Source organism: Eurosta solidaginis, chromosome 3 (assembly GCF_040869045.1).
Source record: "Eurosta solidaginis isolate ZX-2024a chromosome 3, ASM4086904v1, whole genome shotgun sequence".
NCBI classification, from domain to species: Eukaryota; Metazoa; Arthropoda; class Insecta; order Diptera; family Tephritidae; genus Eurosta; species Eurosta solidaginis.
Window position 1 is genome coordinate 162,405,560 of NC_090321.1, and position 11,022 is coordinate 162,416,581.

At 39.4% G+C, this 11,022-nt stretch overlaps 1 protein-coding gene across 1 annotated transcript; it reads right to left on the reverse strand.

Moving 5' to 3' along the window:
• Nucleotides 1-8,791: 8,791 nt before the first annotated feature.
• On the reverse strand, nucleotides 8,792-10,454 carry LOC137246726 (chondroadherin). Its single transcript, XM_067777735.1, has one exon. The coding sequence runs from the start codon at nucleotides 10,352-10,354 to the stop codon at nucleotides 8,954-8,956; it is 1,401 nt and encodes a 466-aa protein (XP_067633836.1). The 5' UTR covers nucleotides 10,355-10,454; the 3' UTR covers nucleotides 8,792-8,953.
• Between the last annotated feature and the right edge of the window lie 568 nt (nucleotides 10,455-11,022).

Genomic DNA, 11,022 nt, shown 5'->3' on the forward strand with positions numbered 1-11,022 from the left:
CATGCTAATACAAGCAAAGGGATTTTATTAGGTACGGCGCGCGTTAACATACATCACAATGGTACAAACTTTTCTGCCAGAGCACTTATAGATTCAGGATCAGAGTGTTCCTTCATTACGGAGAGGCTCAGACGCAGAATAAACCTGCCAACACGTAAAATGCATGCTCAAGTTTCGGGCATCAATAATACGGTTTCTGCGCAGGTAAAGGAAGCGTGCATGATCCAACTGCGGTCACCTGTCGACCCACTGATTGCTATCGAGGCTATGGTTCTTGTTTTGCCACAAGTAACTGGGAACTTGCCAACATGCCAAATTTCGGCGTTGACACAACAAGCTTTTCCAGACCTTATCTTGGCGGATAAGCGGTTCTTCATCAACGAGCAAGTTGATCTTGTTTTGGGCGGAGACGTTTACCCACAAATAATATTAGAGGGTATTAGGAAAAACGTGCTTAATACACTTTTAGCTCAAGAAACTGTGTTCGGGTGGATTTTAACTGGTCACGCGGACGCAGTAAAACCATCTAACCATCGGGCATCCTATTTCAATGAAGTGTCATTAGTGAAACAATTAGGAAGCTTTTGGGAACTGGAAGATGTACCAAAAACAAAAATTCGTACGCAAGATGAGCAACAATGCGAAGAGCTCTTCAAACGTACAACAGTGCGGAATGATCAGGGAAGATATATCGTTTCACTTCCTTTCCGATCAGATTTCCCAAATAACATTAATTTAGGCCCTTCTTTAGGAAAAGCCTGTTCACAATTCTATTCAAACGAATCACGACTAGCAAAAAGGCCCGAGTTACGACAGGAATATAATAGGGTGGTCATGGAATATGAATCCATGGGCCACATGTCCAAATTACCTGGAATGCAGTCAGCTAATGCTACTGACAATTATTACTTGCCTCATCATGCGGTAATCAAAGAGGAAAGTACAACAACAAAGGTTAGGGTGGTTTTTAATGCCTCGTCTGCAACAGCAAATGGCAAAAGCCTTAACGACGTTCTCCTTCCAGGGCCGGTGCTTCAGTCTGATTTAACTATGCTGTTATTGCGTTGGCGACTTTTTAAATATGTCTTCAACAGCGATATTGAGAAGATGTATCGCCAGATTCTGGTCAATAGCGACCATACCAAATATCAGAGAATAGTTTTTCGTTCTAGTCCGCATGAACCTATCAGTCTTTATGAATTGAAGACTGTGACTTTCGGAGTTAATTGTGCTCCTTACTTAGCAATTAGAACTTTATTACAGCTAGCTGATGACTCGGAACCCGTATACCCAATCGCATCAAATATTTTGAGAAATTATATGTACGTCGATGACGTCCTTGCTGGAGGTCATTCCATAGAATCGACAATTAAAGCGCGAGATCAAGTTAATACGGTTTTGAAATCAGCTGGTTTTCCATTACGAAAATGGACTTCGAATTTCAGTGAAATTTTAGGCGGGATTCCAAAAGCGCATCTTTTGCTTGCAGATTTTCTCGAATTCGAAGATACGAGCAGTGCCAAAGCACTTGGTATTAGATGGAATGCTCATGCGGATCATTTCTATTTTAAAGTCAAATCTATTGAAACTAACCAAATTCTAAGTAAGAGAGAAATACTTTCGGCTATTGCCAAGCTTTTCGATCCATTAGGGTGGCTGGCACCAATTATTATAGTTGCTAAAATTTTGATGCAAAACATCTGGTTAGAGGGTACTAATTGGGATGAACCAGTTTCGCCACCTACGCAGGATCAATGGAACATTTTCGCGCAAAATCACATTGCAATCGAGCAAATGAGGATTCCGCGATGGGTACTATTTTCACCAAAGGACAAAGTCGAGATTCATGGATTTTGCGATGCATCGGAGAAAGCATATGCTGCTGCTGTATATCTACGCGTGGAAAGGGAAGACGGGATACACGTCAACTTACTTTTAGCGAAAACCAGAGTTGCTCCAGTTAAAACTATTTCTCTGCCACGCTTGGAGCTTTGTGGGGCCGTTCTACTCGCAGAAATTATTGAATCGGTTATCAATAATCTTGATTTCGGTAACTTGAAATTGCATCTTTGGACCGATTCTACGATAGTTCTCGCATGGATACGCAAACCTCCATGCTCATGGTCTACCTTTGTGGCCCATCGCATTACAAAAATCCTAGATAAAGTAGGAAATTCAAGTTGGTCTCATGTAGATTCCGCAACTAACCCAGCAGACTTAGCTAGTAGGGGTGTATTAGCACACGAGTTGCTTAACAATTCCTTGTGGTGGCAGGGTCCTTCTTGGCTTCAAGAAGGTAAAGAAAAATGGCCGCCACAAAATACAAACTATACTACTAATAGCGAGGAAAAAAGGTTCAAAGTACATACTACAACCACAGGCAATGTTAGTGATATTCTTGAAAGATTTTCTAGCCTACCCAGAGCTTTGAGAGTGATTTCATATATTTTTAGGTTTTCTCAGAGAACAAATCCAAAAACAAAAGCCTCATTTAAACCAACGCCTTGCTCAGTTGCAGCAGGCGAAATTAAATTAACGATTACTCGATTGATAATCATTGCACAGAGGCAACACTTTAGTTCGGAAATCAACAAACTTAAAGCAGGAGAATTAATAGATTCAAAGAGTGAAATACTTTCTCTCAATCCATTTATTCACGAAGATAATATTTTGCGGATAAAGGGGCGTAATGAGGCATCTGAAGATTTACCTTTCAACGAACGTTGTCCGATTATTCTCCCGTATAATTGTAGGCTATCACGTCTGATAGTTCAATTTATCCATGACATATCACTTCATGGTGAAAACCAACTAATGTTGCGACTTATCAGAACGCAATATTGGATCCCCAGAGTGAAAACAATGATTAGGTCTGTCATTCATAATTGTAAGATCTGCACGATCTATCGGAAACGATCGCAAAACCAACTTATGGGTGCATTGCCGAAGGAGCGAACTACCTTTTCGCGAGCGTTTACCAATACAGGGGTTGACTTTACAGGACCATTTGATATTAAAAGTTATCGCGGCCGTGGTTGCCGCATTTCGAAAGGTTACGTTTGTCTATTTGTTTGCTTTGCTACCAAAGCTATTCATTTAGAAGCCACAAATGACTTAAGTACCGCATCCTTTTTAGCAGCCTTTGACAGGTTCATTGCTAGACGAGGATGTCCAAAAAATATCTATTCAGACAACGGAACGAACTTTGTCGGAGCCTCAAGGGCTCTTAAAAAAGAACTTAAGGTCTTTATCGCTGATGCGCGTGATAGAACTTTATCAAAGTATGCACATCAATTACTTGAATGGCATTTCATACCGCCATCTGCGCCGCATATGGGCGGCCTCTGGGAAGCGGGCGTTAGAAGCTTTAAGACACACTTCAAAAAGATTGCATTAGTGGGGAAATATACATTTGAGGAGTTTAACACGCTTCTATGTCGAATAGAGTCATGTCTCAATTCGCGACCTTTGAGCCCTGCTTCTAACCAACCTTCTGACTTAGAACCTCTTACCCCGGGTCATTTCTTAGTAGGAGGACATCTATTAGCCCCACCAGAATTAGATACGAACGAGAATCCTGCTTCGATTGTTAATCGATGGCAAAAACTGAAAACTATACACCATAAATTTTGCCGAAGATGGAAATCCGAGTATTTAGCTGAACTACACAAACGGAATAAGTGGAAGCAATCTCAAACTAACATAAAGGTCGGAGATCTTGTCGTCATCAAAGAGGATAATTTGCCACCTAACGAATGGAGAATGGGCAGAGTGATCAATTTATACCCCGGTTCCGATAACCGAGTTCGCGTCGTAGACCTTATTACAGAATATGGTCAGGTTACTCGACCGTTAGTGAAGTTGGTACTACTACCAACAGATACCATTGAAAATGAGGAACCTACTTCAAGGGAAACTAGATCTAGGAAAACCCCTAATCAGCAAATTAGCTGTTAGGCAAATTTTAACAAAAAAAAATTTTCTTTCCTTTTACTTAAATGTCGAGGTGCATTCATTCGCATTTTTGTTGTTCAAAACATTTTTTTCTCATCGCATCTCGGTCATTTTACCCAAAAAATACAAACACTTTGTTTTATTATAATGCTGTAATCCAAATTACCAATGGTATTGGAGTTACCCATAAAATTCATTTTTTTTTTCATATAAACTTTTCGCGTTTGCATATCTTTTGATTTAAGTAATTTTTGCATTCGTTGAAAGTTAATCGAACTTCACAAAAATTCCGAAAGGTTCAAAAGAAAAAAAAATTTAATTGTTTTTTTTTTTTCAAACACACTCCAACTCATAGCAGCTTTCGGCGGATTATACGCCTTGTTTAGCGCAAATCCAAAATAAAAACCCATCTGTGAAAAATATTTTCACGTTCCTTCAAAAATTTTTTTTTTCTAGGAATTTTTTGTTCAAAGGCACCGACCCACTCTAATGCTCATTCTGATTTTGCCAATTTATTTAAATAAGCATAACACGCGGCCTATTAAAATAACATTAAAATTCAGAAATTATCGCATTTCTGAACTTGGGCCATTGCACTTGGGTACATTTTCCAGCACCCTGTTTTTCTTGCATACAAATCTACCACTTACCGGCACTTTGTTTTGATTTTGTTCTTCTTTTATTCCCGGACATCATGAAAGTAGTGGTGCGTGGTGAATGCATTTTTTTCAATTCGATAAGTGCACCAAAGGTATCGACAGGTGTGATAATGCAGCGTTCACAACCTGCAACTAGTTGTGTGGGCTGACTGCAAGATACCGGAATCGATATGAAATGTATGAAAACGTTGTAAAATTTACTATTTTAGTCCGTATAAAGGCAAATTTAATGAAAAATTAAAGGGGGAGGATACTAAATGCTTCAGATTAACAAAAATCGCTCCAAAATATGTCAAGTGTTAATGCTGAAGATTTAATTTACTTATTTGCAGAAGGGTCGTACGAAATCTTTTACTTTTCTTTTTGGATCGCATATTAAATAAAGCAACATACATATGTATATGCTCGAGTATAATGAGCTATAAAATTTTGGTTTCTGGGTAAAAATACATACTTGCCACCCAGAATACTCACTTTAGCCACAAGTCGCAGCCGCTACTATTAAAGCGGCTTAAACCACCTCAGTTTCTAATCGAGGTAATCGGTAGAATTATTGCTCGCCAGCATATATACATGACATTTTCCATTATACCATTGTTACCTCAACGGGGAAAAATGTCATTACAGCACAACATGACCCGTTATTCTGCTATGCGCAAACGCATTGAGTTCGGAGGACAATACAGCCTCAAGTGCAAATTCTGCGGCCGATATCATCCGATTCGGCTTTGTCCAATCTTTCGAGCCAAAAAACCGGAAGATCGTTTACGTGCGGTGCTCATACACCGCTATTGCACAAATTGCCTGGCAGGCACTCATCGAACAGAGAGTTGCTCAAATGAGGGAAGATGTCGTCGATGCAACGACGACCACCACACTCTTCTCCATATTGACACCTCTGCCGACCCGCGAAGAACAACGCACAAACCATTAAGGTATTCACACCACGAAGACGACGACGATGACGATATCATTTCGTTAGAAGCATCAGTGGTCGAAGCTGAAAATAATGCGCCTGTAGAGTTGGAGGAAGGTGAAATATCTGTCTCGCAAGCGGGAACTAGTGCTTCCCGCAGAGACACCAACGAGGAAAGGGAGTTAGATGCACTCCCAACCGCACGAGGCAGCGATATGACCGACCGCCGACTTAGACCGTTGTTGAATCACGAAAAAGGGCAACAAGATGCGTCACGAGCGATTAAGCCGTACCGTCGACAACAAAATGCCCAAGCACATCGCCAAAAGCAAAACAAACCCCGGAGGAGAGTGGAACCTTACGCTTTCCAGCCTCTGGTTCGCAACAATTTTCGATCTGGTGTTCAGGAAACTGCTGCGTTAATGAACATACAGTACACCACCGCGATTACACCGACTGTAGTCGTCAAGGTCGAATCCGGAGGGCGATTACATTTAGTTCGTGCGATGATTGATCCAAGCGCCAGTACCTCAATTATCGCGGACGGCCTTGTAAAAGATTTAAACCTATCTCCGACAGCGACAAATAAGCAAAAAGGTTGCTTTATCAAATTACGAGGGAACTACGGGCATGCGAGTACGGTAACAACACATGCTATAGTTCTGCGGAACTTTTCCAAGCGCTCACCGGCTAACGAGGTTGATAGTGCAATCGTCAGAGCGTACTCCAACCTAAAGCTTGCCGACGCGCGGTTTCATAGTCCTGCCCCGGTACGCCTAGTACTAGGAGCAGACGTGTTCCCTAAAATATACAGGGGCACCATCCCAGCAGGCACTCTTGGTCCGCTACTAGCCCAAGACACCGTCTTTGGGTTCGTGCTATCTGGGGCCTGCTAAAAACATATACGTCGACATTCTTTTTTTTTCCTTTCATTTTTCAAACATTCAACTTTTGAATTTATATACATATTAAGTGTTGAATTTATACTACATCAAATTTTATATATTTTATACGCTAACCAATTGAATTTCGTAATAAACCAGTGCATCTGAAATTTTTAATACACGTCCATACATTTTCTTTCCTTTTTGAATTTCTTTCCAACAGTGTACCATTGGAAAACTCGTAAACTTGGATCTTGGTGGCTGGCTGTTGTTCTGCTAGGAAATTGCTTATCGCAAGGGGGCCGGCATGTTTATGCCTACGAGCCAAAACATAAATATTTGCGGCAGCTCTAGGAACATAAATGTTTTCGCCAGCCTTAGTATGCAGTCTGTTAACCTTATGTTAACAGCAACTGTTTGACTACTTTTGTCAAACAGTTAACTACAATAATCGTTCGATTGTACCGTTTCGCGAGTTAGAGAATTTTATGCAAAAGAAGGCTCTTTCACTTCTTTTGCGATCATCCAAGGAACAGCAGTCTGCAGCCACCACGATTTCCGTAAGTTGAGAAATAAAATTATTAATATACACATATATACACGTACATATACACATACACATTACAATTTCATATTGTAGTTAATAAAATTTTTGTATATTTAATTAATTAAATAAAATATTTTTATAACGTGAATCTAATTCTCAATTTTTCAATCTTTCATTTATTTCGGCGGACGAGCCCAAGGTCTCCTGCTCCCTCGAACAGCGATATTTCGAAAAGGCGACCACCTATACAACAACCACCACTCCCTTTTAAAATCCTCATTAATACCTTTAATTTGATATCCATATCGTACAAACACATTCTAGAGTCACCCCTGGTCCACTTTTATGGCGATATTTCGAAACGGCATCCACCTATAGAACTAAGGCCCACTCCCTTTTAAAATACTCATTAACACCTTTCTTTTGATACCCATATTGTACAAACAAATTCTAGGGTCACCCCTGGTCCACCTTTATGGCGATATCTCGAAACGGCGTCCACCTATGGAAATAAGGATTACTCCCTTTTAAAATACTCATTAACACCTTTCATTTGATACCCATATCATACAAACGCATTCTAGAGTCACCCCTGGTCCACCTTTATGACGATATCTCGAAACGGCGTCCACCTATAGAACTACGGCCCACTCCCTTTTAAAATACTCATTAACACCTTTCGTTTGATGCCCATATTGTGCAAACGCATTCTAGAGTCACCCCTGGTCCATCTTTACGGCGATATCTCGAAAAGGCGTCCATCTATAGAACTTAGGTCCACGCCATTTTAAAATACTCATTAATACCTTTCATTTGATACCCATATCGTACAAACGCATTCTAGAGTCAACCCTGATCCACCTTTATGGCTATATCCCTAAATGGCGTCCACCTATAGAACTATGGTGCACTCCCTCATAAAATACTCTTTAATGCCTTTCATTTGATACACATGTCATACAAACACATTCCAGGGTTTCCCTCGGTTCATTTTCCTACATGGTTATTTTCCCTTATGTTGTCACCATAGCTCTCAACTGAGTATGTAATGTTCGGTTACACCCGAACTTAACCTTCCTTACTTGTTTTGAATAAGGAGGTAAGTGTTTGAGACTTAAAGCAAAAATTCCTAATATTTATTATTTTGAGTTTTTCAAACAAATAATTTGGAATGATTTAAGCAACTATTTATTGGATACAATTATTTTGATAGCTTTAGGCTAATGGCCGCGGCATAATGAAATTTCTCGCGTTCATAAGTTTTAATGCAAAAGCGAACATCGTCACAATAGCGCAAGACGTTGCGTTCGTATATATAAAAGAGTTTCAGACTTGCAGTTGAAACTTATTTCGACTTGCCCATTCACATAAAAAATGTCTCGAAGTAGTGTACTAGAAAAATGCTTGCTCACATAGTATTTCTCCTATTCATTTGTTAAAATGCAGTTTTTAATTGTGAGAAACGTTAGAAAAGTACCAACGAGTGGGAAAAAATAATTACACTTGCACAGTAAGAAAGCACTTATAGCCAAAACAAGAGATAAATTCGTCTTCATATGCTTTGCTTGCAACAAAAGTTAAAAGCTAGCCAACTGGTGGTGGGCTTTTTGTTGCTCCCCTTGCAAATACATGCAATCTACTCATCTGTCAACGCACGATGCTCCATCAAAAATCGTATGTGACGGGCCTCTAAGTAAGTATTAAATATTTAAATGTCTGTGATTTTTTAAACCCGAGAAAAAATAAATATTATTTTGGATGTTTGGGCCCGTATAGTGTTATACGATCACGTATCGAAAACCATTTTCACTCAAAGATAAAGATGAATCTGTTAAGATTTTCGTGATAACGATACTACATTATGAATGTAATATATATTTGTAGCCATTATTTTATTTTACAACAATTCCCACATACTGAAATTTTAACAAATATTAGTGAGCTAAAAACTATTCGCAGACGCTTACTCGAATTTTTTTTCTTAGCACTCGCACTAATAATAATTTTCTTGTCTATTTGGTTCAATGGTAACTCTTGCATAAGGGCTACCAGAGCCCACCTTCCGACGCAAAGTTACTCCGCTTCTATTCGGTCGTAGACACATAACTATTGCGTAAATACCAGCAGAGCATACGATTATTAGTCCCAAAATAAATATCCCACCAACCCAGCGTGGCCAGTGTGCGCAACTGAAATTCGTCTTGTCGGCAGACGTTAGACTTTCACCTCTTAGACTTGATGGATTATAACAGCGACCATTCGTTTCTAATTTCACCTCCTTCAACCAAACTAATTCGCAGTCGCAAACAAGCGGCACACCATTGAGATCCAGCTTTTTAAGTTGTTTGAAAAGGGCAACCAAAGTAGAATTAAATGAACCCACTGCAGTACCACGAAAAATTAGAGTACTCAGCTCTGGAAATCGCCTGACGTCATCACCGAATGCGTTTTCGCTAAACTTTGTTAACTGACGACTATTCTGAAAGCTAACCTTGTTTAGGGATGTCAGCTGCAAAAATGCGTTGTTTTCAATAGTTTTTAGATACGGCATATCTTCAATATATAATTCCTTTAACGTAGTAGAAATATTTTTTGCAACAGCTTGAGAAAAAAACTGAAATAGGTTTTCACTAATATCAAGTTTTTCCAAATTATCCGGAAGTTTGGTTGGTATTGTCTCTAGACTATTGCATCGCAAATCCAACTCGACAAGCGGCACTTTCTCAGACAACACCAAATTTTTTAGACTGCAAGATTGCAAGCGTAACGTTCGAAGCGTCGAGCTAACGCCGAAAATACGGTAGAAGTCCTGCTCTTGTATTCCTTCAGTCTGATTCAGTTGCCGATTCCATGACAAATTCAGCGTATCCAACATAGTTAACGGCCGAAATACTTGCAGCCCCAGCGTATGTAAGTTGTTGTGGGACAAATCGAGTATATGCAAATGAGAAAGTTCATCGAAAGAATTTAATTCGATTGAATGTATGCTGTTCCAGCTCATATACAGTTCACGGAGATTTCCAACTTTTACAAACTTTTTATTGCTAATCGCTGTGATGTTGTTGTGCATAATATTCAGTACTCGCAAGCTGTCACTGGCCAATGTAGGTACGAGATCGAAGGAGTTCCAAGATAAATCCAGACTATTGGCGTACAGCGGCAGTACTTCAGAAAAGTCGGTGGTTTTTAAATTTTTGCAACTGCAATCAATATTTATAGCTCGTATGCCCCATGGTGATGCATTTTCATTGTTGCATTCGCAAGATTTTCGTGTATTTTTAGGCTGTGCCAAATAGCAAAAACTATTAAATTCGTTTTCATCGATAATCTCTGCTATTGTGCTGAATAAAAATGTTAATGTCGAAACAAAAACTAACAAAACCCGGTAAATCATTTTTATGTATATGTGGGTATATAGAGAATAGAGACGCAGGTGATTATCAAAGTTTGTATACAGAACTCTTCTACGCCTAATTTAAACTGAAGCTGGTGAAATCGTTGGGACTGTTTGCCTCCGGAATAAAGAAGCATTTAAATTTCCAATAGTTCCAGCATTTTATAAGATAAGATAAGTTTATTTGCGCTTGTTTCGATACTCCCAAGTAATGACGATATCTATTTATGTGTACAGGCAGGTGTATTGCTGCAAGCTTTTATTTTCAGTCTGATAAGATATGGCCGGCTTTTATCTTTACTTCTGCTTCGTTTATATTACGCTACGTAGTCATTAAATAAAATAACTTTGTAATCTAGCCGAAAATAGATTTCCAGGTAAATACACGGTAGAAGATGGATCAAACTTAAAACTACTTTCAGGAGTTGTGGCATCGCATCATAATAAGTCACAATTGATTAAGAATTTCTGGAAAATTAATCGTTCTCTTCATGAAAACAGGCTCCTTTCAAGACCATATTCTTTTGCATTAATGGTGTGTCTTGAATTATCTTGAAAAGCTGAATGAGCTTTACGCAGATATGAGGATAGTGCAGCGAATAAAAGGCCAAGGTCTTCGCAGCTTGGAAACTGAGGAATGAGGAGACCACCACTGAGTTGCAGGAGGC

Bases quoted from the DNA above. Each gene is read 5' to 3' on its own strand.
- LOC137246726 (XM_067777735.1), bottom strand. From the start codon at position 10,354: ATGATTTACCGGGTTTTGTTAGTTTTTGTTTCGACATTAACATTTTTA.